Source organism: Trichomonas vaginalis, chromosome I, assembly GCF_026262505.1.
Source record: "Trichomonas vaginalis G3 chromosome I, whole genome shotgun sequence".
NCBI lineage: Eukaryota > Parabasalia > Trichomonadida > Trichomonadidae > Trichomonas > Trichomonas vaginalis.
The window spans coordinates 20,907,509-20,935,426 of record NC_067203.1 but is presented as its reverse complement, the minus strand read 5'-3'; the positions used below and the strand labels follow the sequence as shown (position 1 = coordinate 20,935,426).

General features: G+C 32.9%; 8 protein-coding genes and 8 pseudogenes across 16 annotated transcripts, besides 6 other annotated features; 11 read left to right on the top strand and 5 right to left on the bottom strand.

The window, feature by feature from the left end:
• Nucleotides 1–1,088: part of a mobile genetic element that runs on past the window's edge.
• Nucleotides 266–964, bottom strand: TVAGG3_1022720 (annotated as a pseudogene). Its single transcript has one exon. A coding segment is annotated over exon 1 (699 nt).
• Nucleotides 1,089–1,882: 794 nt separating the features above from the next.
• TVAGG3_1022700 (ubiquitin-like family) lies at nt 1,883–2,988 on the bottom strand (the record flags this gene model as incomplete). The annotated part of the gene is made up of 1 exon (XM_001311930.1): nt 2,086–2,988. The coding sequence occupies one exon, from the start codon at nt 2,986–2,988 to the stop codon at nt 2,086–2,088; it is 903 nt and encodes a 300-aa protein (XP_001311931.1).
• Nucleotides 2,989–4,745: 1,757 nt separating this feature from the next.
• Nucleotides 4,746–4,773: a terminal%2Cinverted (terminal inverted repeat of Mariner transposon ID:TVAGG3_1022680).
• Nucleotides 4,746–6,048: a mobile genetic element.
• On the top strand, nt 4,842–5,968 carry TVAGG3_1022690 (annotated as a pseudogene). The gene has a single exon. A coding segment is annotated over exon 1 (1,127 nt).
• Nucleotides 6,021–6,048: a terminal%2Cinverted (terminal inverted repeat of Mariner transposon ID:TVAGG3_1022680).
• A 754-nt stretch (nt 6,049–6,802) lies between these two features.
• Nucleotides 6,803–8,398: a mobile genetic element.
• A 1,151-nt stretch (nt 8,399–9,549) lies between these two features.
• Nucleotides 9,550–27,918: part of a mobile genetic element that runs on past the window's edge.
• TVAGG3_1022660 (phage tail repeat-like family) lies at nt 12,242–12,862 on the top strand (the record flags this gene model as incomplete). Its single annotated transcript, XM_051254880.1, has 1 exon — nt 12,242–12,862. A coding segment is annotated over one exon (621 nt), but the record flags the coding sequence as incomplete, so codon positions are not given.
• On the top strand, nt 13,596–13,917 carry TVAGG3_1022650 (annotated as a pseudogene). The gene has a single exon. A coding segment is annotated over exon 1 (322 nt).
• Nucleotides 15,477–16,061, top strand: TVAGG3_1022640 (phage tail repeat-like family; the record flags this gene model as incomplete). Its single annotated transcript, XM_051254879.1, has 1 exon — nt 15,477–16,061. One exon carries the CDS (start codon nt 15,477–15,479, stop codon nt 16,059–16,061), a length of 585 nt encoding a protein of 194 aa, XP_051080453.1.
• Nucleotides 16,436–17,311, top strand: TVAGG3_1022630 (annotated as a pseudogene). Its single transcript has one exon. A coding segment is annotated over exon 1 (876 nt).
• TVAGG3_1022620 (DNA/RNA polymerases family) lies at nt 17,649–18,236 on the top strand (the record flags this gene model as incomplete). Its single annotated transcript, XM_051254878.1, has 1 exon — nt 17,649–18,236. One exon carries the CDS (start codon nt 17,649–17,651, stop codon nt 18,234–18,236), a length of 588 nt encoding a protein of 195 aa, XP_051080452.1.
• Nucleotides 18,565–19,215, top strand: TVAGG3_1022610 (uncharacterized protein; the record flags this gene model as incomplete). Its single annotated transcript, XM_051254877.1, has 1 exon — nt 18,565–19,215. The coding sequence occupies one exon, from the start codon at nt 18,565–18,567 to the stop codon at nt 19,213–19,215; it is 651 nt and encodes a 216-aa protein (XP_051080451.1).
• On the top strand, nt 19,972–20,268 carry TVAGG3_1022600 (uncharacterized protein; the record flags this gene model as incomplete). Its single annotated transcript, XM_051254876.1, has 1 exon — nt 19,972–20,268. The coding sequence occupies one exon, from the start codon at nt 19,972–19,974 to the stop codon at nt 20,266–20,268; it is 297 nt and encodes a 98-aa protein (XP_051080450.1).
• On the top strand, nt 20,444–21,358 carry TVAGG3_1022590 (organellar and viral DNA polymerase type B; the record flags this gene model as incomplete). The annotated part of the gene is made up of 1 exon (XM_051254875.1): nt 20,444–21,358. The coding sequence occupies one exon, from the start codon at nt 20,444–20,446 to the stop codon at nt 21,356–21,358; it is 915 nt and encodes a 304-aa protein (XP_051080449.1).
• TVAGG3_1022580 lies at nt 23,163–23,851 on the top strand (annotated as a pseudogene). The gene has a single exon. A coding segment is annotated over exon 1 (689 nt).
• On the bottom strand, nt 24,004–24,743 carry TVAGG3_1022570 (annotated as a pseudogene). Its single transcript has one exon. A coding segment is annotated over exon 1 (740 nt).
• Nucleotides 24,778–25,228, top strand: TVAGG3_1022560 (annotated as a pseudogene). Its single transcript has one exon. A coding segment is annotated over exon 1 (451 nt).
• Nucleotides 25,245–25,664, bottom strand: TVAGG3_1022550 (protein of unknown function, DUF4108 family; the record flags this gene model as incomplete). Its single annotated transcript, XM_051254874.1, has 1 exon — nt 25,245–25,664. The coding sequence occupies one exon, from the start codon at nt 25,662–25,664 to the stop codon at nt 25,245–25,247; it is 420 nt and encodes a 139-aa protein (XP_051080448.1).
• Nucleotides 26,291–26,934, bottom strand: TVAGG3_1022540 (annotated as a pseudogene). Its single transcript has one exon. A coding segment is annotated over exon 1 (644 nt).

Below are 27,918 nucleotides of genomic sequence, written 5' to 3'. Positions count from 1 at the left end.
TTTAAAGTCCAGGGCTAAAGTCCATAAAATGAATTAAGAACACATAAATTTTTATCATCTGCGACGTGACGAATACATTTTAATTTACTCAAGAATGCGTACCCTGATACATTAAATCTAATTCCTGTCTTATTTAATTTCACAACTTTGAAAAGGAATGTATGAATAGCTATAAAATGATGAGATGATGTTTTATGGGTTGCTTCCATTTTTTCTGAAATAAATGAATAAATATAATGTTTATAAGTTTTCATATCTTTTATGTTCTTAATAACGAATGGTATAGACCTTTCAACTTCGTCTTCCTTCGGTGCTGTTCTTTCATATGAAACATTATTGGTATCTTCAATAATGAAACCGCAATCACACAAAATTTTATATGTACCAATGGTTTCTTTTGATATTTTATCTAATAAATCAAAAACTTTATCAACACCTGTGCATTTATTTAAATAATAATTTGTGTAAATATCATGGTCTTCTTTCTTAATCGTATTTGTTGCATATGTTACATTTTTCAGTGCTTTTTTGAATTTTTCAGAATCAAGAGGAGTGAAAGTAATATACATGGATAATCTCCATCGTCAATAAATTGTAACTTATGTTTACGAATAAATTTAGTACCTTCTTCTGAAAGTGTTTCGTCTATTTCACCATCTAATAAATTTTGTGTTGATTCTGAGACATAATTTTTATATCTTTCTTCATGAGATTTCTGAACTGCTGATTCTGAAGCTGGGATATTCATTAAACCCTCTACTTCATTTTCATTATATTTTTCAACTTCTCTTAATTCCTTAATTTTTTCATCTATTTCATCTCTTATTTTTTCCAGTCTTTCAATTTCATCATATTCATCATCTTTAATCCGTTCTTCATAATATTCAGGGAAAACATCAGGTTCTTTAGGTTTTTCTTCTTCAGATGTGGGATATAAGAAATTTATAACATCATCTTTATTCATTTTTCTATCATAATCAAACTCATTTAAAAACTCCGCGAATTTTTGACAATTTCTTAAATAATATTTACTAACCTCATAACCCGCTTCCTCTAATATATCCTTTATTTCCTCATTTGTGAATCCCAATTTTTTAACGTCGTTAGTCTTGACACTCATTTTCATACAAATTAAAAAATAAATTATTCAAAAATGTAAGACATGAATTTTTAAAGTTTATTTTTTTATTCATGAAAATAATTATTTCTAATTTCTTTTACTCTCTCGTATATACTAGATTTGAAGAATTCAGAACTTTTACCATAATCTCCTAAATGTTTTCTTATCCCTAACGTGTGCCAGTTATTATATGAAACTGAATAAACTTTATCTTTATCTTTACACCTTTCATCACTTCCAATATATTTATATCTCAGTTTTGATTTAGCATTTTCATATTCATTAGCGTTTAATAATTCACAGTCTTCCTTTTTAAATTGATGTTTAAGATATTCAGGATTTAATACTCTACGTTTATATGCTCCTAACTTAGTTCTAAAGGTTTTTCTACAAAATTTAGGAATTCCATCCTCTTTAATGTCATCAATGATTTCCATTTCATTATTTTTCAATTTCTTCTTCTCGTTTATGAGGTCTTTGATTATGACTCCATTGATTCCATGAAATTAAATATTCTTTATCATTATATTTATACCTCATTAGCTTATTTTGGCTTTCATATTCATTTAATAATTCACAATCTTCATTTTTAAATTGAAGTTTAACCCATTCAGGATTTAAACAATGTTTAATTAATCGCGGAATATCTGACATCATCTATATATAACTTCTTTTATAAAAGATAAAAAATAAATTATTTTAAAATTAATGTTAATTTTTTAATGATTTATAAATAAATATATTTTAATGCATCCGTCTATATATAGATGTAACAAAAAAAGTCACTAAACCCGCACTCATATACTACTAATTTTTGACTACTGATTAAGATGATTTATTATCTTTATTAGAGCGAGATTCCAAAAAATTTGGTGAACTACACATTTAACAATATTCAGATATAAGACATGAAAAGTTCAAATATCAAATATTAGCTCGAAACAATAAATTTATTAACAAAGATATTAATTATTACATGCTTTGACCTCGAAGAAGTCTTCCTTCTCTTCAAATTCCGTCCATGGATCGAAAAATGAGAAAATTTTAATAAATAAACCAGATACACTGCAGCATTTCGTTGGTTGTGGCACAATATCTATAAAATCTCCTCGTTCATTAGCTGCTAACAATTCAGATTGATCATTAGCCGGGGGAATTGAATATTGAGGTAAATCAAAAGTGGTTTGGAAATTTTGTTCGCCATTATCTTTTATAACAAGTTTTGCGGATGGGAATAATCCCGCTTCTTCAAATGTCATGTTTGGATCATTAGGAACTAAATTGTTGTTCGGAAAAATTGTTATCTGATGATTTGGACCAAATTTCGTATTTACTAAGTTGAATAACTCTTGAAGTTTAGCTGATTTGTTGAATTGCTCTTTAATTGTTTGATCTTTATATTGAATTGAAAGTCTAACAAAAGTATTTTGGTTTTCTTTAATTACAGATATTGCTTCATTTATATGCGAAACCGGAGCATTGCCTGGTTTTGACGCATCACTTGCATTTTTCGTATTTGCTTCCATATTAAAGAATGATTTAAATGTTTTTGGTTGTGGATAGTTATTCCATACTTTTGTAACTGTATGATTAGAATTTGGAGCAAAATAATATAATGATGGTATTGATTCAATTGGATGTATCTCTCCAAATTTAGTTATCTGATCTCTATTTTCGGCAAAATTCATTCTTACAACAACAAAATTGTTTTTGATTACAGGTTCGACATAAATTGAATTCCAAAACAATTGCTGCTCTTGTGGGAAGTTTTCTATTGATACGAGCATTGAATATGATGGCTCTTCTTCTACTATTTGTGATCCTACTTCAAAATCATCAAGAATAAGAGTCTCTTTTTCTTCAATCATGTATCTAAAATTATTTTCATAACTATCGGCGTGCAGAGAGGAAGCTGATCTTATCCTCCCTTTCAATGTAATTATAAGAACTTTGGAGGAATATATATATATACGTTTAATAAGGACGATTGCAAAAAGCTTATATCTAGTAAAATTAATATACATTTCAAGGCTATAGATTTCGAGAACAATTGAAATCGTGATTTTTTGAGTCATTCTTTATATAGTGAGCTTTTTAGAATATAATTGTCTCCGAGAGCTAATCACAAGTGATACTATACTTTTTACAAAATCTCGTGCCGAAAATTAATGAAGTAAAATCTTTTCTTCATTTATTGAAAGAAGTAATTTATGCTGAAGGCTCATTTTATTGTTTTAATCAAAATTTAAAATATTATCCGAAATCTTTGTAGTAATTGTTTTCCTCATGCATAGCATGATATTTTTCACATAGTGAATTGCAGAGATAATTTAGTTGATAAAATGCAAATATTTTTTTTAAATGTCCAATCAAGACATTCGTACAGATAAATACAGTGAACTGAGAAGTGTCTTTCAATATTACATTGATTCATATAATGCATTGTATCAGTTAAAAACTGACAGCGAAGAAGATTTAAACTCAATTTACAAAATGATCAAAACAGAGTTGATTGATTCAAAGAAACATCCTCACGAAAATATTATAAAAGACATTTTAAATATCATTGAGTACAATAATCGGTATACAAAGTCATACTTGAAACTTGCAAAACTCATTTCTGATGATTATCGTGTAACAAATGTGTCCAGAATTACAAATCTTTCTAACTACCTCTTTTATGAAGAATATGGAATTAATTTGGACAAAACAGGAAAATTAGAAACAAATAACCTACATAATCTCAAAATTCATTCAGAAGATACAATTTTCAAAGCAATTATGAATAATAACATAGAAAAATTAATTGCATTCACAGAAATAGATGGATTTGATAAAGATCAAAAACTCAATAGCGATTTATATCCATATCCATCCATGAAATATTCATTACTTGAATTATGTTGTTACCATGGAGCTATTGATTGTTTCAAGTTCTTAAGAACAGAATTTAAATCAGAAATAACTGATGTATGTCTGAGATTTTCGTTTTTAGGAAGAAGCAAAGAGATTTTGAGTGAATGTTTGAAATATCGGAAACCAGATATAAATTGCATGAAATATGCAATTATTTCACACAACATTGATTTTGTTACATTCTTGATAAATGAATATGGTTTAGAGATCAATTTAGAATCCTGTACGCAATTTAATAATATTGAACCATTTTTAGTATATTTCGATCAAAACCATGATGTTTACAAATGTTTAGCTTATTCACCTAATTTTAATATTCCATCCTTTTGTGAATATTTCCTTTCATATTGTCCACATGTCAATATAATAGTTAATGGATTAACAGCTCTTCAACGTGCATCATGTGATAATTGTAAAGAAATAGCCGAACTTCTCATTTCGCATGGAGCAAATATCAATGAGACGGGTAACAATGAAAAAACCGCTCTTTATTATGCAACATTAAATAATTGTAAAGAAACAGCTGAAGTTCTTATTTCACATGGTGCAATTATCGATTATAAAGATAGATATGGACGAACTGCTCTTCATAATGCAGCAATGACAAATAATAAAGAAATAGCCTTACTTCTTATTTCTCACGGTGCAAATATCAATGAAAAAGATTATCATGGAGATACCGCTCTTGATGTTGCAAGATGTTTTAATATAGGGTGTCCAAAGGTGCGTTTAGCACAGCGCTCTATATGAGACTATTAAAGGAGATATATGCTGATTATAAATATATAATAAAAAATATGAATATATGTATATGATGAGTATGTTGTATTTTGGCGCCATGCCGGGATATAAAATGAATTTTGAGACAAGAGGCGGTTTCGCGGGAAATTTTGGCGGGATTTTTTTCATTTTTTTAATGAATCATAAAGAAAACATCCTCGCTCTTGCAAAAAAATGCAAAGACTGTAAAAAATCTACGAGACATTGGTAAAATGCTTCGGTATGGATGCTCCTAGCTATTCCACTGTAACGTATCATGTTAGGATGTATCACTTCATGAACAAAAAGGCGCCCATCATAAAAATTGACAAAAAATCGCCGGATCAAAGAAAAATCAAAGCAATTCTTCAAGCGCTAGATGAAGACCCAAGAGCATCACTCAGAAGGATAGAGGAGATGACAAAGATACCACGTACAACAGTCAGTTATTATCTGCACAATTATTTGAACTACAAACTAGCGTATACACGTTGGGTTCCGCACAACCTTAATTCAGTTCAAAAAAAATCTAGAGTCCAATCTTCGAAAGAGCTCCTCTCTATATTGGGTGCGTATCAATCCAAGAAGTTTCGCTTTTTAGTAACAGGGGACGAGTCTTGGTTTCAATATGCAACAGAAGCCAAAATCATGTGGATCCCGAAGGATGAAAATCCGCAAACATTCCCGAAGAAAAAAATTGACACACCAATGATGATGTTGTCGGTTTTTTGGGGCGTGAATGGCATCATCACAATTGATATTCTTCAAAAACCTAATACGATGAATGCTCAGTATCTAATTGACAATGTTCTTACTCAAATTATCAATTCTGATGAGTTTGAGAAATCCAAACAACAAAAACAAAAGTTTGCAATTCATTTTGATAATTCAAGAGTTCACAAAAGTCATAAGGTAATGAATTACTTGGTGGAAAACAATGTCAAAGTTGTTCCAAACCCAATTTATTCACCTGATATTGCCCCCTCTGACTTTTATTTATTCGGCACGCTAAAAAAGAGAGCTGAAGGACGCGAATTCGCGAGTCCAGATGATCTTGAAAATTTTGTAAGAGAGCAATTTGAGCAATTTTCTCATGATGATTTAAAGCGTGTCTTTCAAGCCTGGATCGATCGCTGCGAACGCGTGATTGAATCCAATGGTGATTATATTTAAATAAACTTTATATATATGTAACTTGTTTATTTCTATTCGCAGTATTCAGGTTTGTGCTAAACACACCTTTGGACACCCTATAGTAAAGAAGTTGCAGAATTTCTCATTTCACATGATGCAAATATCAATGATTCTAAAAACAGTCATACCAGCCGTCAGCATTCAAAAAGAGTTACTTTTTGTCACATTTAAAGTTTTTTTTCCTCACCCGATTTAGAAGATAGCTTTTACTCTCCAAATTGAAGCTTATCTGATACTTCTTAGATTTTTGGTGATTATAACCGAATACAATCACTCTGTTATGAACTACCTTTTGAACAGAAGAATTATTGATCATTTAATGGTGGTAGACGCAGCATATGGAATGCTGCAATGCCATCTACCACGAAAAAGGGAAACAGGCTGGGAAAGAGCAATTAGATATGATAATTAAAGATTAATATATGCTGAGAAAAAAACAAATTATTAATAATTTTTTTTGCATTATTATATGAACACATCAATTTGATTGACAATAAGTTCATTTATCTTAAATGGTTGAAGAACTCACATCTTATGATTGTCTCATAGAGGCTAATGACCGCAGCACACGGAATATTGCTGTAGTATCTACCGACAAAAATGGCTACAAGACGGAATCGAGAAATCAGGCAAAATGAAGAGTATCTCAATCTCAACTTTTCGGCAAAAAGCGTAAACAGGCACTAAAAAACTATTTATGTATTCTTTAAACAAAATAAAATGAAATGATTAGAATATTGGTCGCTAATGCTGTCGGGATTCCACTTCTTCGCAGGAACCTTATAATGCGTGAGAGCGAACAGCGATCAAAAGTATAGATCCGTATTTTTCCCAAGTGAGCGGGGTATCTCCAATCCCAGCCCTATCGTCCTCCCAGTGTCAGTTTTCAATATAAAATCCAATTTTTTTGAAAATAAAAATTTCGAGAAATTTTTCTGATTTTTTTTCTTTGATTTCAATAATTCAAAATAAATTTGGGAGTAAAAAGACACTATTTAATGAAATTCATATGAGTGAATGTGGATAAATACTCTCAAAACATACAATTTATCTATTTTTTCTTTATATTATCAACTAATTAGTGATAATTTTTTTTGAATCAGATTTTTTTTTCATTAAAAACATAATATATAACACAACAATGATGCACACATACGTATCTACACATCAAAATATAAAGCTTGTTTTGGTCTGGGCATCCCAACCCAAAATTCTTTAAAAATTGAATAAAATTGAATACTTGGGGCTGGGATACCCATCCCAAAACCGAATTGAATTTTTTGAATTAAAGAATATATTTATGTATTTATAATATACATGTGATGTCTATAAAAAATACTAAATTCTAAAAAAAATTCAATTTATTCAAAACGTATACTAAGTGATCACTTCATTAGTAGGATCAGCAATCCTACTAAATGGTGAGAACGCCACTAACTAAAAAGGGAGTCCTTGGAGCTCTTGATCTCTTGTCAGTAGAGTTCATAATGAGGCATGGCATCTACTGATTAGAGATCAGAGCAATCCTACCTTATCTTCAGGAGCTACAAAGCTCCTAATCGTTACGAGAGGGAGCCTTGGAGCTCCTGAAGCTCATCAGCAGAGGCTATTTACCATTTGGGCCTCTTCTGATGAAAGATGCGAAACACGTCTACGAACCAGGAGCTTCAAAGCTTCTAATCCTTACTAAAGGGAGCTTTGGAGCTCCTGAGTCTCCATCAACAGAGTCCCAGATGGTAAATGTCCTTTGCTGATGAAAGATGCGAAACACATCTACGAACCAGGAGCTCCAAAGCTCCTAATCCTTACGAAAGGGAGCTTTGGAGCTCCTGAAACTCCTTTTACTATAAAATAGGACAGTTTTCTTCTGAGGTTCTCATCAATCTAAGACTTCAGAAGAAAGCTGTCCTATCAATGTATACTTACACTCTCATGGACTACAAGTGTACAATTTTAAGGCAGAGATTATCCGAGGCCTCTCATCAAATGAGGGACCTCGGATAATCTCTACCTTAAGTAGTCAAATAACTTTTCTCACTATTTAGGAACAAAAGAACAAGAGTTGGAGTACTTTAAGGCAAGATTCTTCCGAAATCTCTCATCGAATGAGAGACTTCGGAAGGACCTTGCCAAATCCTTGAACGCCAATATCCTTGGAACTGAGCTAGAACCAGGGAGAAGTAGCATACTATAGAGCACGATGGTAATCTCGGAAATGCTTATATCGCCCCAAGCACAATATTTAAGAAGTCTAACTCATATATACAAGAAGTCAGGCTGAATAGATATTGTGCATATGGTTTGCAGAACTCTCATGATATTTAAAATTCATGTTATCCCAAAAAAGGTGACACTTTGGGTGTATCGTCCATCCCAGGGATGCAAAAATCACATCACCTTGGATCTATAATCAAAAGTGGAGATGATTTTTGCAGCTTTTACGGTTCTCGAATGGCCATCAAGGACAAACTTTAGACGAATTTAGGACTTGTCATTTTTCTTGAGATATCATCATTTTATTCTCGTGCACTAACATATTTATCTTTTACATTCTTGTTTTATTATAATGATATATTTCTCTTCTGCAAAAATAAATGGAGTTTCTCCAAGTCATCATAAAAATTAAAATAAGGAAATCAACTGTATTATAATTGCAATATAAGAAGAAGATTGCAAGAAACAGAATTATGGTGTTAGAATAAGATCTCCAAATCTGACTATTGGAGGAGATGTTTTAGATATTTTAAAACACTTCAAACATTCTGGATAGCTACGCTTAAAATTAATCAGCATCAAAATAACGATCCATGGGAAAACATTCCAAAATAATTGAGTTGTAATCCAATCAAAAGCGTGACATGTGATTAAATATCCAATTATTAATCCGGATAAATGCCCAAGGAAACTCGAGTTTGGAGCAAAAATAGAAATTAATATACAGTTGAAAATCGGATAATATAAAAATACATATCGTATATATATATTTTTTGACCACATACAACTAGCAACAATTGGGTGTAATCCGAATAAAACACCTGAAAATCCAACTTCTAATATTCGGAGATTGATATTGAAGTGTTTTCGTATTAATGAATCAATAATTAAAGGAAAGATTATAAGAATCACAATATATTTAAAGTAATCTGAAAAATTTAAATATTTTTCTAATATCCCAACTCCATAAAAATCTATCATATTAGTTACTAGGTGATTCAAAGCTAAATGAGAAAAGCTAGCAGTTACTATTCTCCAATATTGCCTTTTGTCTAAAACTAATATTGGATTACACGCTACACTTTCTAAACTAATTTCTCGGCTGTTTATATAATAGAATATGAAGCATTGGATGAAGATTATTATAGTTGTTAAGGGGGTGCTGAAAAGAGACATAATAAGGGATACTAAAAACATTAAAATAATAATAGATTTCTTGATACACTTTTTCAATTTAAGCTTCAATTTTCAGAGGCTATCAGAAATAAAAGTGAAAAATTTTATTGCTTTAAATACAGGATTTTCCAATCTATTAGTATTAGCCTTTCGATGAATATCACTAATATAAAAAAAAAAAAAAAAAAGGAAGTGGGGCTTCCAGGCGCGTTGCGCCCTCTAGCCCTGAAGATGATTATTATAAATGAAGTTCTTATATATACGGGTCTTCCAGGAGCTTTTCACAAATTATATATGTTTTCATGTTTTGTCACTTTTCTGTCACTTTTCGGGAAAAACATTTTTATTATTATATATAAATGAATTTTACAAAACCACCGTTACCGTTCTTTGGAAATAAGAGTAGATGTAAAGATATTATATTGAGAGAACTTAAGAAACTACCGAATGGTCTAACATTTGTAGATTTGTTCGGTGGAAGTTTCTATATATCCCATTTGTGCCATATAATATTCCCAGACTCAAAGATTATATGCAATGACTTCGACAACTATATGGACCGTCTCAAACATATTCCAGACACAAACAATATATTGAAAGAGTTAAAAGAAAAGATACCTATAGGTAAGATGGAACGTATACCATTAGATAACAAAATATTGTGAGAGAAGGTTTTTGAAAAAAGCAGAATATATAGACTGGAATAGTATATCTGCTAGACTATTATATAGTGGTGCTATAAGAGTTCATGACATTGAAACACTTATGTCAAAGTTTTATATCTTAACTATACAAATGTTTTCAAAGAGGACATAGAAAAAATATATTGAGGGTATAGAGTTTGTGAGATGTCATTGGACAGATTTGTATGAAAAATATAAAGACAAGGAAAATGTTTCTTTATAGTGGACCCGCCGTTCTATAACACATGGGATTTTCAATACCAAGTAGACTGGACTTTGAGAGACTCTTTAGAAACTTTAGACGTTTTACATAACCATCCATGCTTTTACTTACATCCGATAAAAGTGGTTTGGAAACCGTTATGAGATGGTTAGAGGACATACATGACTATGAGTTTATATATGACAAGATAGAATATGAGAGAGGTCCTATAAACTGGAGAAAGTGTCACAATAAAGAAATTTTATTAGTAAGTAAATGTGGTTTGAAATAGGACTACTTGTTTTAGGTTTTTTCCATTGTGTCATTTATTTATTGACGTGGCAGAAAAGTACAGAGAATATGAAGATGAACCAATGCCTGCAAATGTTCAGCATATGACTCGTAAGAGATATTTTTATCTAATATTAAATGGACGCACAGAACTTAGCGAATGCACAGCAACCTGGACAACCAAACCCAGAGAATATTCCAAATGAAGTTAGAATACAAACTGCAATGGCAAACTATGGTCAAGTGCCAACAGATGTACAAATGCAAACTGCCATGTCAAATGACGCTGCGTTAGGTTTGCCACCATGGTATGCAAATATGAGATGGAAAGAGTTTTATACAAACCCTGAAGTGGGATATAAACAACTTTATGCAGATGACGCAAACACAGGAGTTGACCCAAATATGTTTTCTACCAGAGGAGAAACAGAATGTATGAGCTCCAGTTAAAGAATGCTATGGAACTCAACAGGAAACGTAAGAGACTAGGCGGACATTAGATTTTTACATATAGTAAAATGGTTTCTTCAGTAAGATAGGAAACTTCTTTCGAAATGTTGGAAGAGGTATATGGAATGGAATAAAAACCGTAGGAAGAGGAATTTGGAACGGTGTCAAAAATATTGGTAAAAGAGTAGGTCAGTTTGTTGGTATATATACCTAAAGACCCTGAACCAGAAGAACAAGCTCCTGTTATACAACAGCCTGAACCTGCACCACAGTCTAGTTGGCAACCAAATCCAACACCTCAACCGTATTAAAAAATTATATTTTTACCGTTCGATAGTAGTTGTATATGAAACTAAGTTCTAAGTAAAACGCATGGTATAATGGAATTATTCTTTTTCTTCCATCTGTAGTAAACCATACTTGAAAGTCTGAAATACTTCCACTTGGTGGTTCGTATAACTTTGTAGGTTTTTCGTAAAAGTCATTTGCCAAGCATAAGAAAGAGTTTTGGGCGCCAGAAAATGAAGCATGAACAATAATAGCAGCTGGGTCGAAAACATCTTTAAATAAATATGGTTCATCTCTTGCATATCGACTGTAAATATTTGCTAAAGGAAGTTCGACTTTCTGATTTAACATTCTTTGCAAATAATACCATGACATTGCAGTGAATTCTGTTATATATTTGTTCGTCTTTCTTTGGATTGTCTTCGTAGATTTGAAATGACACTTGTGAATTTTGTTTGTCATATACAATTCTCACATAAAGTGTGCTCTCGGTATTTGCATATTCATCAGCATATTTTGCATAACATGAATTTATTTTATCTTCTATATTTTTTAACGCAGTCTGTAGAGAAGATGAAAGGTCAACTTGTATTAGCTCAATTTCTTCCCACATTTTTCGTTTCCCTTCAGATATATAATCTATATGAAACCTTACAATAAATGGAAAACTTTTATCTTCTACAGACACAAACTTCATTCTACGAAAGCCAATAGCTTTTGTGACAGATGGGTCTCTTAGCCATCTTAATGGGTAGTCAAAACGATAGCCTTCATGCTTTACGGTCTCTGTCTCAAACTTTTGACCGACATTAGTAAAAAGTTCATCTAATGGTTTAGTTGTAGCAACTCTTGAATTTTCTTTTCTATTGGAAGCATATTTTATCTAGAATAAAAATGTCGAAAGATATTGCTTCCATGAGAGAAATACAACACAACCGACAACTCATTATGCAAGCTCTAAATAAGAACACAACAAACTTTTCAAACTATTCTAAGATATCTGAGTCATTGAAAGAAGGAAACTTAAAACTGACATTAAACCCAATGACAGATGAGTTTCTGTTTCAAGACAATAAGAACCATACTGTCTGTATAAATCCAACAAAAGGAACTTTAAACGAGAAACCTATAAATGAACTTCTTTTGAAAGCAGATGTTGACAACAAAGCTGACAAAGAATATGTAGACGATGCAATAGCAAAAGAAGAAGAAAGAGCTAACAATGCTTATGCAACAAAAGAACATACTCATCCTGAACTAGCAGACAAAACATATGTTGACAATAAAATGTCAAGTGAAGTGACAAGAGCTGAAAACGAATATTCTAAAAAGACTCATACACATTCTATATCTGAAATAACAGACTTACAAGAAACCTTAAACAGTAAAAGTGCCGTTGGACATACACATACCATTGCAAATATTACAAACTTACAAGAAACCTTAAACAGTAAAAGTGACGTTGGACATACACATACCATTGCAAATATTACAAACTTACAAGAAACCTTAAACAGGAAAAGTGACGTTGGACATACACATACATCTTCTGAAATAACAGACTTAAACGTTAGCCTTGAAAAGAAAGCAGATAAAACATATGTCAATGAAATATACCAAAGTTGATAGGAACAACGAAAAATATTGAAACTATTGTTGGTGACTTTTCTGTCAATGAAGAAAACAAATATTTTAGATGGGAGTTTGTACACTCCTTAAAAAATGGTATACGGTATAAACTCATTCCGAAAAATAACAATGAAATGTATGTAGGCTATATAAAGAATGATGGTACACAAGTTAAAGTTCCATTAGACAACAACTGCTACTTAAACTTATATGGAGACGAACAAAAGAAATATTTAAGAGTTTATGAAATGACAGATATGACATTACCTAACCCAGCTCCAGCACCATATTATTATGACTATGGTGTTGACGCACATGTAGACCCAAAAAAGCAAACATTATATTTAGAATATTATAGATATAAAAGATATAATGCAATAAAAAAAACGAGAATAGTATACTATTATGAAGATGACAGAAATAAATATTATAGTCAAGATTTTACCTACCCTGAAAACATAAGATTATATTATAAAAAATATTCTGACACAAACCAGAAGAAACCTGAAATAGTTGCACTATATTTTAAGTTCAAAAGAGACAATCCTATAATATCTCATATGTTTGATTTAATGAACCCAGTAGGTTCTATTTATACATCTATGGAAGCAAGAGGTCCTCAAGTAATGTTTGGTGTTGGTGCATGGGAACAAATAGTCGACCGGTTTTTGTATTGTGCAAACTCTTCAAAGGAAACAGGTGGAAGTAAAACGATTTCAGGTGAAAATTTACCTGCACACAGTCACTACATAGATTTAAGTACATCTCAAGCAGGTTGGCATAAGCATAAATTTTGGGATTGGTCAGCAATGAAAAAAGGTAAAGGATATGATGTTAAAGACGACGTTCAGTTTGCTATAAATTGTTTCTGGGGTGACACTCAGGGAGATGGAAACCATACACATCGCGTTTCAGGGTATACGCAAACAACGGGACAAAGTAAAGAATACATGCCACCTTACATGACAGTTTACGCATGGTATAGAATTGCTTAGTCGTCATTTTCAACTTCTTTAGCATATTGGTCAGGAGTTGTCTTATATTTGTTAGGAACTGTCTTTGAAAGTATACCACCTTGAACTTTGACAAGTTTGAAACGAGGTCTGACAATAGTAGTTTTATCTTCTGCTTGCAGTCTGTACATTTTGCCATGTTTGCCTAAAACTTCATAATATTCTCTTGTATACTTTCTTCTATTTTTACGAACACGAATGTGAGTACCTGTCGAGTTCCCATTGTTGTCATAGTCAATAGTATTTTCATATGGGTCGCGTTTAGGTATTTCTATTTTTACTTTGTCACCTTTCTTAAGTTTGAAGCCCGGCATTCTTTCTTGTTTGTCTCTTTTGACTAAATTATTAAATATATAGTCTTTCTCTAAGTCAGGGTTGTTTTTCATTTCTTCGGGGAGTGGTTTCCCAAACCTTTTTGTTTACGGCTATTGTAAATATTTAAAACTTGTCTCATCTTTGCCATGGAGAAGTGTCTATACTTGTCGTCATATGACATTTCATTGCTTCACCACCTTGTGGTTGGTTTAAGTCTCTTAACATTTTTATACAACCGTCAATGACACCAAGAGCAGAATGGTTTTGGTCGACAATGAAATATTGTTTACATTTTTTGAACGCAGATAGTTTTTTACATCATCTGATTTGAAAGAACTTTCACAGTCAGATGTCAGTTTTGTTGGATGGTATTTGTCAACGAATATTGTCAAAGCAGTTTTCACATCTAAAATATTTTGGACCATAATGGTATGGCTTCACAGTATCTTGTGTTTTGACCGACAAATATTAGCCAGTATGGTGGTCCATCTTCTCTATACCTCGGAATTTTCCAAGATATCCATAAACCAAGCATTTGGTGTTGAACTAAAGATTTTTACCATGAGTGCTTTCTTTGTCGCTTTAGAAACATAGGGGTCCTTGTTTGGATTCGTCATTTTTTAACCCATAAGAAATGGGTTTATTTGGCGCATTAGCAGGAGTTGCATCCAGATTTTTGCCCGCAGTTGGAACAATAGCCAGAGGTGTATTTGGAGTTGGAAGGAAGATTTTGAGTACATTAGGTATACTTAAAGAGAAAGCACAACCTATTATACAAACTGTACAGAAAGGTTGGGATGTAGCACGAGATGCAGCAAATCTTATTCCAAATCCTGAAACAAGAGGAAAAGTTCAAGGATGGATGGACAATGTAGGAAGACAAGCAGGAAACTATTATAACAAAGCAAATGACTACTATAACCAAGCAGGACACTATATGGACCAAGGTGAAAGATTCTTTAACAGAGGATATAACCATGCACAACAATGGGTAAACAATAACCAACCTCAACCGCCTCAAACGTGGGGAATGTAAAGTTTTTTACTGAGATGAAATGAACAATACAGCATTGAGACAAATGGGTTCAAGATGGATTTGTCGACTTCCAGCAGTTACACAACGTGTTTGTCAAGTTCTTCCTATACCTCAGGAAGTTTTAGACGACTTAAAAAACAACAACAACCAGTTGAAAACAAACCAAACTAAAATTTTTTACTGAGATGAAATGACCGAAGAAGTTGAAACGGTAGATTTGACACCACAAACAAAAAGTTCAGAACCATTGTCAAAACCTGTCAAAGAACTTACAGATGAAGAGAAAAATTCAATAATAGAAAGTGCCAGGTCTGGAAATACAAACCCTAACTACAAAGTCACTTTTCATAGAAATGGAACGGCTAGTATCTCAAAAAAGAAACAGACTCTCACAAATAAAATATTGAAGTCTGAAGGAGCCGCAGAGACAACAGATGGAAAAGTTTACTTCACTGACCAACAGTTCATTATAGAACATCTCATTGACTTAGAGTCGAAATATTCTAAACTTTACAACAAACACAAAAAGTTGAAAGGAAAACAAAAACAAATGGCATATGATATTTATGAAGATGTTGACAACACAACTGTTCCTGCAGGTGGGGAAAAGTCAGAGGAACCGAAAAGTGACGAAAAACCGATAGAAGAAGAAAAACCAAAAACTGAAGATAAACCAAAACCAAAGTTTAGTTTGGAAACTAAACCAAGTCAACCTTCATTAGCTGGTATGGGTTGGCGTCAAAGACTTATGGCAGCAGGCGGTTATGTAAAGTAAAGAAAAAAAAATTTTTTTTATTTTTATAAAAATGCCCCCATATAGAATGGATAGAAAATCTGCTAGAATAAAAGCAGAGTTGCAAAGATATGGTTGGAGAGTTTCGAAGAAGTTTAAATATAGGAAAGGAAGACCCATAAAAGTCTATGACAAACTGGCTGGTCTGACCTACGAAATGGATTTGGAAACAGCACGTGCCAATTATCCAAACAGACTAGAGAGGTTAGAAGAAGAACGTCTTATGGACATGCCTTTCGATGTTAGTGAACCTCAAGTTGAAGGACACGACGCTTTGCCAGATTCTACTGGAAACATGACGAACAATTGCATCCTTGAGAAGGAAAAAAGGTAGTGCAGAGGATGGTCATGCTCCCATGGAAAGAACAAGATATGCATATGAGAAGTATCGTGAAGTTAGAAGTCAAATTACATCTGGTCGAACCTTTACAGTAAACTTTGACGAAGGAAAGAACAAAGAAGGCTTCATGGTGTACTTGCTGCCATACAAGACGGAAATAAGAAAGGATACAATCTCAGATTGACCATAACAGATTTGGATGGTCACATTTACTATGCACATGGCAATGTCACAACAGCTGCAATGCTTCTTGACGCTTTCAAGACTACAAAGAGAGAACAAATGTTTGACTCCGACTCAGACATTTTGAATGCAATTGAAGGAATTGCAAGTGTCAAGTTCGAATGGTACCAACCTAACCCTCAAGCAGTCAGACAACATGCTGGATACTTCCCGTTCATAAATAAGTCTGACATTGACTTGACAAGGTATGGAATTTACAATTCAATTGAAACAATTGTCAATGAACCTTGCATTCTTACATGTCTCAGGAACTCTGGTCTTGTTACAGATGAGAAGATGAAGTATCTTGAGTCATGTGTGAAGACAAGGTACATTCTCAGAGGTCAATTGGCAAAAATTGCACCGTTGGCAAATGTCAATATCCGAGTCAACATACCTACAGCTAAAGGTTCTTCACATGACGACTATGTTGTTGAGTTCAATTTACCATGGTTGAAGATTGCAATTGTCCACAACCACTTCATGTTGAACGAAAGTCTTACAAACCCATTGTTCGGAAAAGGCAAGTGCAACATTGTCAGAGCTGTAAACATTCTTTTCGAGAAAGGTTTGTTGGAACCAATTCCAGATGACAAGCTGACAGAAACTTTTGTACCAAAAGACGAAACAAACTTTTCATTGTTAGCAAGACCAAAAGTTTCCAGACAAAGTTCTAGTACAAAGAAGTACACAATTCCAAAAGGAGTTGGATTGTTCGGATACCAACCTGAACCAGAAGAACTTCCAATGAGGTTGCAAGAACTTCAAGATGCTATAAACAAACTTCCATTGAGACATCCAATTGACGTCAAATTGTATTGGAGAGCATCTGAGTTAGGTCAGAAGGTTTTATATGAAACAGGTTGCTTCGACGATGTTTATGAGATAACAGGAGAAGTTTCTCAGAAGATAAGAGACTCACTTGAATTTCACAAACTGGACCAATTGGTTGCGACAAGTTCGACTCAAACGAAAAGATATACTATGTCGACCTTAACGCTGCATACATGAGGTTTGTCCAATATATTCCGACTGGAATTCCAAACGAAGATGGTGAGTTCCCGGGAAGGAACTATACAGTTGGAAAAGTCATACAACAACTGTATGATATTAGGAAAGCTTCAAACCCCAAACTTGCAATGACACTCAAATTGCTTATGAATTCGACATGGGGATATTCCATTAAAAAACCTCAAGAGATGAAGAGTAAACATTATGAGAAGGTCAACTTTGTTGAAAGGTTTTCTCCTTTTGTTTTGAAGTACGAATTCACTCAAGGTCAAAGTGGCTTAGTAACCACATTAAAACCTATTGTCGAACATTGGTCTTACCCTCAGTTCGCAAAGGCAGTCCTTGACAACTACAACAAATTCTTCTCCGAAGTCAAATCCAAAGTTGTGGTTTACTATGAGAACATTGACGCACTCATGACGAACGAAGAAGGGTACAACAAACTCATTGAAATGGGCATGGTCGGTGAAAAGATGGGCTGTTTTAAGCTAGATAAGGTATTTTCCGAAGTTCATGTCCTCTCCAAGCGTAAGTATTGGGGCATACTTGAAGACGGCACAGAAATAAAACATTGCATGAAGTAAAAAATTATTTGAAATGTACGCTGAGTTTGTTGGAGAAGACCGTTGGGAAACTTGTTTGTTAGATGAGAAATATGAAATGGCATACTATTTTAAAACAATATATTTTTACATATATTAAATGCTTCAGGTTGAAAAACAAAGAACAAAAGTAGCAGATACAAAACCGTTAGACTATATCTTTACAAATGCTGGTAGGACAATATCAGATGAAGAAATTTCATCCCGAATATACAGGTTTGACTATCCAATTCGTTGGCTTCAAAGTCCTTCAGATGCAAAGGCAATAGGATTTAGAAGAGTTTTGTTTTCAAATAGAACTAACGCATTTATGTTCGCAGTATATTTTCATGGGCAGTATAAAGGTCATGATGGTCTAATAGACAAATTTGACGAAATGAGAATCTTTACAGTTCGTTCAGACGAAAGTCTTGAGAAAACTCTAAATGACTTTCAAACTCAAATGAACAAATATTATTGGGAATTTCAAGAAAAATACGACTCTTTACTAAATGGAACATACTATCTGAAACTAGAATATGACAAGATGAACTCCACCGTTTCATTTCAAAAGATTGAAATTAACCCTCCAAGAGATACAGAGTTTTTATTTTGGAAAGTAGACAAACGTTCTTGGGCACAATTTCTTCGGTTACTAAACCAGAACGAACCATTACCACCAGATGGTCCATTTAAATTTATACTTCCACCAGCAGATTTGACAGTTTATAGAAACGTGTTTGACCCTCAAAATGTTATGTGTCATGCAAGTTTCAGTTCAAGCAACAATAGTTTTCTATGTATTGGTAAGGACTTTTATGACTTTGCTTCTAAATTCTACGAACCACCTAGTAACAGTTTCTCTGACTTTCAAGTTTGGTTCACAACAAATGGTGTGCAACATATTATTCCATTGTACTATGACTTTTATCTCGAATTGTCTTTCATATATAACTACGGAAAAGTGCTGAAAAAGTATTGAAAAATAATGTTTATGTTAGCATGTTAGATCTAACCTCTTTTCTACCCTCTTGAATTTTCATGAATTTTATACAGAAAACATAGCACAAAAATAATGTTTAGGGTAGAAGGTGAGATCTCACCTGTTTTCTCACCTCTTTTCTCACCCGTTGAATTTTGTATTATTCTTCACAAAATGCTTGTTTTGAGGTCGAGCCACTTTTGGCTCCACCGTATTCTTTCAACCAAAACTCATGAATTCAGCAAAAATATAATTTAGGGTAGAAGGTTAGATCTAACCTCTTTTCTACCCTCATTTCTACCCTCTTGAATTTTCATGAATTTTCCCGAAATAAAAAATAAAGTTAGTTTTATTTTTTTATTTTTTTTTATTTTGTATGTAAGGACAGATATGTCAGTCGAAGCAAAAACATTCACGAACAAATATAATGGCGAAACATTCACGAAAGGCACTTATAACGGTATTGAAGTCTTACGTAGAGACAAGGATGGTTATATAAATGCAACAAATATGTGTCAGCAGTTTAGGAAAGACTTTAGAAAGTTGTTGGAAAATAAGTCCTGGGAAGAGTATTATAAGGCATTTTGTGAAGAATATAGCAACCGCCGGAATTCCGGCGGTTGGTTTTTATACAAAATTCATGCAGGAATTCCTGATGAAATCAGACAGGTTAGAGGAACGTATGTAGACCCAAGACTTATAAACTATATAGCAATGTGGGCTTCTCCAAAATATTGCATAGCAGTTGGAAAAATTATGGACTCCATAGACAAGAAAGTTCATGAGAAGTTAGATGAAGAAGAACTTGAAGATACAGTAGAAAATGCAAAACATTTGTTTGAAGAAGAAGTTGGAAAAATGTGCGGAAAACAATTAGAACATGAACGTGAGATATGTTATGGTTATAGAGATTCTCCATACGAACTAGACCAATGGGAACAAGAAGATTTAAAGAGAGAATTTAGAGAATATGAACTCGCTAAGATAGCATTTGAAGCTGCAGAAAAGAAGTTAAAAGTTTGGGGTCGTTTTGTAAAAAAATATTGTGAGTAAATGAACCATTTATTTTTATTGAATTCAGCACAAAATAATGTTTAGGGTAGAAGGTTAGATCTAACCTCTTTTCTACCCTCTTTTCTCACCCGTTGAATTTTCATGAATTTCCTTAAGACAGATGAAATAAAGTTAGTTTTTTTAAAAAAATATTTTTTATTTTTATTGTAAGAACATGTTAGCAACAACAGCACCAAACTCGTTAGTTATGAATCCAACATCTATGTTAGTAGAAATGAAAAGCTTCATTCCTTCTTCATATACTTTTGAAACAAAAATCCAGAAGATAAAGCAAGAACTTTTAACATGTAATTTAGACTGTAGTGCGAAAGATGAAACAAATGAACAGTATCTTTATGACATGCAGGACCTCATCGACCATTTGCCTAAACTACCTGAAATTCAGCAACAAAAACTCACTATTCCTGAATTCGATGAAATAGAAGTCAAAGCAACTGACTCAGTAGAAATAAAGAAGTTCATTCGTAAGGTAAATTATGAGTTTCTAGGATTTCATTGCAACCATAAGGTTATGGACAAAGATTGCGACATGGTATATAAGAATGTTTCTGACATATATAAATCTGGGGAGTTTAAGACCTACGACAACTTTGTTTCGTTAGTTGCTGAATGTGTATGGCAGATAAGAGATAAAGATAGAAGAGGTAAGGTATGGAATGAACAAATAAAACCAGCAACTTTTGAGTTAAAGAAAACCATTGACGCTTTAGTTGTTTTAGCTGGTAAGGTTTCAGAATATAACGCAAAAATGAACCCGCAATGTTCTAAATGTAAAGCAGCAATTAGGAAATATAACTACTCCGTCAAAGAGATAGAACGTATGAGAAACGACTATGCAGATTTAAAGAAAGAAGCAGAAAAACCAGCAGAAGATAAAATGGACATGTTAGAATTTCTGAACAAAAACTATCCAACTGCTGACGATTTCCTTCTATCTGACGTCAAGAAGAAGTATAAAGAAACTTTCGGTATCGTTAAAACTTTTGACATACTGACAGAAGAAATAGAAGCTACAAAACTGTTTAGAATTTCAAATATACATCGTACAATTCATGTAAAACGCTTATAAAATAACAGGTGAGAAAACAGGTGAAAAAATAGGTGAGATCGCACCTCTTCACCTAAACTTTATTTTTATTGAATTCAGCACAAAAATCTGAGTAAAATAATTTTTAGGGCTTGTGTCAAACCGTTGAGTTTTCACAAAATTTAAAAAATAACGTTTACCATGTAAAACGCTTATAAAATAACTGAGGTGAGAAAACAGGTGAGAAAACGGGTGAGATCGCACCTCTTCACCTAAACTTTATTTTTGTCTGATTTACGCTCATTACGAAGAAGTCTTGACAAAACATTTACGAAGAAGTCTTGACAAAACATTTACGAAGAAGTCTTGACAAATTCAAGAGGGTAGAAAAGAGGTGAGAAAACAGGTTAGATCTAACCTTCTACCCTAAAATATATTTTTGTCTGATTTACGCTCATTACGATGAAATCATGACAAAACATGTACGATGAAATCATGACAAAACATGTACGATGAAATCATGACAAAACATGTACGATGAAGTCTTGACAAATTCAAGAGGGTAGAAAAGAGGTTAGAAAAGAGGTGAGATCTAACCTTCTACCCTAAAATATATTTTTGCTGAATTCAGCACAAAAATCTGAGTAAAATGGCATATGTTTGCTACCCTCGGTTTTCCGAGGGTAGAGATTCCGTACGAAAATCGTAAAATTTCTCTAGACCGGATTTTACCGGCCTTGCCTAAAACACATGAAAATCATGAAGAACAGCGAGTAGGTAAGAAAATCTTACTCGCCTAAAACTCTATGAAAATCATGAAGAACAGCGAGTACGTAAGAAAACGTAGTCGCCAAAACTCTATGAAAATCATGAATTTCCTTAAGATAGAAAAAATAAAGTTAGTTTTTTATAAAATATTTTTTTTATTTTGTATGTAAGAACAAAAATGTCAAACATTGAGTTTGAAACAGTTAGAAAGATAGACAATGACACCAAAGTGGTTAGAATAGGTGATTTAAACGTAAGATACTCAAAGAAATACAACAAATATTCTTTGTCAGACATTTTATCTCCATCTGGAAAGAAAGCAAAGGACTGGGTTAGAATTGCTTCTAGTCAGAAAATTTTGACAAGAAATCCTGAGCTTATGATATCGGTAAGATTCTATGGAACTACAGCATATCTTATAGACAAAAGTCTTATACCAATAGTTTTGTTATGGTTAGACCCAGTTGTTGGATATAACTTCATAACATATGGTTTATTCGACTCAGAACGTTGCAGTGAAGGCTTACTTTACATCGTTCAGAAACCGAAGGACTTCAACACAAAAAGATATAAGATAGGAAGAACATATAATATAACTCTAAGATATGACAGTACAGTCAATAGAGTCAAGGTTGTGTTGGTTAATGATATGAGAGCTGCAGAAACAGAACTACTTGAAAAAGTTTGAGAAAATATATGGTGCTCCATAAAAGGTAAAGAAACGTTTGAAAGTAGATGAGATAGATAAAGCTATAAAATTATTTGACGAAGTTGCTGAAAAATACATGTAAAAATAACGTTTACCATGTAAAACGCTTGTGAAAAAAAGAGGTTAGATCTAACCTTCTACCCTAAATTATATTTTTATTGAATTCAGCACAAAAATCATGAGTTTTCCTTAAGACAGAAAAAATAAAGTTAGTTTTATTTTTATTATTTTTTTATTTGTATGTAAAAGACAGATATGTCAACAACCGAGAAACAACAACAGTTATAGTCCATGAAGCTATAAATGAAGAAATATGAGTACATACAGTTTAACAAACAACTCCGTCTCATTCGTTCGGTCAAAGACGATATGTACCAAATGCAAAGTATTTTGAATGCTCTTCGTTCTACAAAGCAGCATATCATTGGTTTGAAAACCAACAGACAAAAGAACTTTTAGAAGAATTTCCTCATATGTTTGCTTCCTCGGAAAACCGAGGGAAGAGATTCCATTCGAAAATCGCAAGAATTTGGCTCCTGGTTTGAGAGGATATTATGTTCATAGACTTTTAGTAAATGTCGTAGCAATGTGGGCTTCACCTCGTTATGCTTGTTATATTTTCATGATGTTAGATGAACTATATAAAGCAGAACGTGAAGAGCTAGAGAACAAGCTTGAAGCAAAAGACAAAAGCATTCAGAAAAGAATACCACGTTCGGTACCAAAAGGAAAGGAAAAGAACTATAAGTATATGATTTATACTGAAGAGATGGAAAATGAAGAAGATAAAGATATGGTTATGTTGCATTTAGTCAGAAGAAACAACAAAAGCTTTTACGACCTTGCTAAGATTTACAAATCTGACAGAAATTGGTTCTATCGCGAAAAACTTACCGATTTCAATGACCCCAAATGAAGATGTGAAACAAATAGTTCAAGATACGTTACCTCAAACACACTATGATATGAAAGGTTGTACAATTCTTACCTTCAAAAGATTTGCCATTGTTAAGGAAAAAATAACAGAGTATTTTGACAACTTCAAACAAGTAGGGTAGATGAACTCTTTATTTTTCAAGCTTGACTTTTTTACAATTTGAACTTTGTTTGCGTAGATATGAATTCTGAAAGAAGTATGAGGGTCTTGTATGACTTTGTACTTCTCCCATAGTTCATGTCTGTCAAACTTACCTGCCATGGACTCTTTCATAAGTTCCATGAAATCGTCTTCGGACAATCCGGGGAAAAGTATAATGTCAGTAAAGTATTCTTTTAACATCCTTACTTAAACTCTTTGCTGTCTGTACACAAATGAAACTGAGATGTTAAAGTGTCTGAGCTCTTAAGAATTCGACACATATCTTGTTCTCTATTCTTTAACAAAGGATGAGAAGCAAAGTCATCTAAGATAAGAAGACATCTATGAGGGTAAGTCTTCCAATCGTAAGATTGCAATTTCTTCGAAATGTATTCTATCTCTTTCTGTTTGTTTCTGAAGTGTTTCTTCTCTAATATTCTCTGCATTTCCTCATTTGGGTCTTTAAACTTAGAATTTATATACTCATTTATAGCATTATACTTCAAAACTCTTCTTTGGTACTTCTTTATCCAATCTAACAACTCAGTATCCTTTATACATACTAACTTAGACTTCTTTATAATATCTTTGAACGAATTGACGGTTTGGTCAAATTGACCAGAAAGTACTACAAATGACAACTAACTCATAGAATGGGTTCTTCTCATCTAGTTCTTGTTGTTGTGCAGCCATTTTAAGATAAGTGAAAGTCTTACCCGACCAGGTGGTGCGATAGACCTGTTATACCATTCTGAGCAAATAAGAACTTGTCATGTATAGGTTTTATCTGAGCATTTTCTAACTTCCTCTTGTTCTTGTTTAAAACATTCTCAAATTTCTTGTCAATGTCAGCAAACTTTTTTTCTAACTATTTTTAGAAAAATTAAAATTTTTATCTTTTAGAAAATGTCTAGCGATTTCGCTATCTATATTCGAGACAAGCTTTTCGACAGCAAAACATCTGTCGACCATAAAATCTTACATAGTGTAAACAAGAAAGGTGAATTTGTTCTAAAGTTCTGTTTCTGGGAATATGACAAGAACCATAAAACATTAGGCAGAGAATTTTAAGTTTGTCAATGACAGACTTGTTGACAGAGATGACGCCGATTGGAGAGATGAAGTCCAACAAAACTTCTTAGAATGCAAAGAAGACACATGCGCTGTTCTTGAAGATGAAATAGAAAACAGAATAGAAGAGCTATTAAAGGACAAAGAACTTTTACATAAATATGGTTGCGCCAAATTTGACATAACTCCACCAGAAAAGAAGAAGAGAGAAAAGAAAGAAAAGAAAGTAGAAGAAGAGAAGAAAGAACCTGAACCAGTTCCAGAGAAGGGGAGATATGACATGTAAAAATAAAATTTTATTTTTAGAACATTTCTGGGTCAATGTCAATGTTCTCTTCCTCTTTAGGGGCAAACACTGGCTTAGACTCTAAAATCTTTTTACCCAATTTACCTTGAACTTCAACTATCTTAGACTCATAATATTCATAGTCGTCTGCTTTCTTTGGTTCATAAGGTATAACAAGTTTGTATGCTTTACCTTCTTCGAGTTTTGAGAACTTTCTGTCAAAATTTTCTTTGACTGTCAACATACCGTCAATGTATAAGTCTTCAAAAGTTGCACCACTTTTTCTAACAACAGCAAACTTAACTGGTGCAATGTTCCAAATTTTGTCAAATGTAGACTTTTCAAAATTGTAGAAGTAAACATTCAAATATGCGAATGGAGCTAACTTATCTTTGACTTCTGTCATGTACTTATTTACTGAGATGAATTTTGCCATCTTTTCTATCGGATAAAAAAGATTTTTTTTAAAATTTACTCAGAAAAATTTTTCTTTGTATATACACCATTCTGAACATCTAAAAGACTTTTGACATTTGCCAAGAATGTTCGTTTAGAAGCTGCCATATAACCATATTCTTGACAATATTGTTTATACGAATCGTACAATGACCTTTCATCTAAACACTCAAAGTCAGTTTCATCTATGAACAGTTCATATACACTCTTGTTTGCTTCTAACAATGTTTGTCTCTCTTCGGTATGTGGAATTTGTCTTGGATTGAACTTTGAAATATCTAATGTCATAAAATATGAGAACAAGTGGTTGTAAAAGTCAGATGTCAAAGTTTCTGCTAAGTCGTCAAAATATTCTGTATCTTGCATATGAGAATCTGACGTTCTGACAACTACATATCTTCTGTCAGAACTTTCTAACTTCATCGGAACAGCATTGTTTGAAACCATAATGAAGTTTGCAACATTTTCACAAACTCTTTGGTCTTTAACTTTCTTTCAACAACTCCAACTTTGTCTGTTATAAGACTCTTCAAAGCATCTGAGTTTAAAACTTTTGTTGTATCTATACTTTGAAGTTCGTTACATACTATAAGTTTCATATTCTCTATTGAGGAGTTAAACTTGCCACAGATGTTTTCTATGTTTGTCATATTAGGGTTCGAATAGCCCTCTAACAGTTTGCACAAAATATCTGTAAAGAATGTGTTCTTACCAGTTCCTTGTTTTCCAATTATAATGAGAGCAGTTTCATTTTAGCACTTGGATGTTGTAAGATGTTTGCAAACCAACATAAGATATACTCATAGACTCTTTCGTTTCCATTGCATATAATTTCTTTGACATGGTCTAACCAAGCTTCTATAATATTTTCTTTCCATTCTACTTGTTCATATTTATATCCAGTGAAGATAGAATAGAAGTTTTGGAGAAGGTGTATAAAACTTTATACCTCGAACTGAAAAATCTTCTAACTTTGACAATAAGATATCCCAAGCATCTAACATCTTCATTCCAACTTGTACAACTTTTATTTTCTTAAGTTTCTGTCTACATTCTTGTTCAGACACTATTGTTGCTCTTGGTTTGTTAAAGACAACATCCCATTCTTTCATAACATAACATTCTGGGGCAGAGTCGACATAAATGACTAAACGTTTCAAATTCTCGACTGCTTTGTTATAGTCTCGAAATGGACACATATTTCTGAATGCTTGGAAGTCATAAAAATCTGAAACATCTATTCTGTACATTTTATAAAAATAAAAAAAATATTTTTTTATTCTTGACTTTGTTGTTCCATTTGTTGCATTTGTTTTTCTGGAGCTATTTGTTGTTGAAGTTGTTCTTGTAATACAATACTTTCACCAGTTGCATCTTCCAATTCGAAACTTTCTGCCGTCATTGACAAATACATAGGACATAAAAGTTTTACAGGAACAAAGTTTGCGTCAACTAATGTCAACGTTATACTTGCCAAAGTGTTTGAGTTCACTAAGGTTGAAAATTCTGCATTCGAATGAACAATAGGCAAACCAGCAGAGAAAGTATTGTTTATACGCATAAGTATCTTTTGGTCATAATAGTTTCTGTCGACATTCGAATAACACTTTGAACCTAAGTTTGAAACAATATATAAGATTGGTGTGCTTAATGTCAATGGAATAGACATTCCTTGTATGACACCTTTTTCCTGTTATAGGAAACTGTTGGTAGTAAAAACCAGAAATAAGTTTTGTATTATAGCTCATATTGTTTATAGTAAACTCAGTCGGACATCCAAACATAATGAAACCTGCTCTAGTTGCAGCACATGTTACACCTGTACTTAAAGTATTAAATAAGTCAACAAAACCTGTTGGTGGTATATCTGAGTAAGTATCTTCAAAGGAGTATTTTTTACCATTCACAACAATAAAGTCTTCTGGTGTCAAAAGAGCAAAACAGGCTTTTAGTCGTCATTGTGTTTAAAGTTAGTTTACAATATCGTCCTTGAGGACTTTGTAAGTTTGTTGTTATAGAATTATATGACTCAGGGTTTTTAGTCGTAATAGTATAAACCATTATATCTTCTGCCATTTATATATATTTAAAAGTTTTTCTGAAAGTGGAGAAGAACTTCATCTAAACTTTCACATGGCGTTTCTTGAAGTTCTCTGTCTAAGAAGTTCAAATATTTTGTAAAGACATAGAACTTTCCTTTGTCTACACGAACAAACAAAACAGGGTCTTTCATA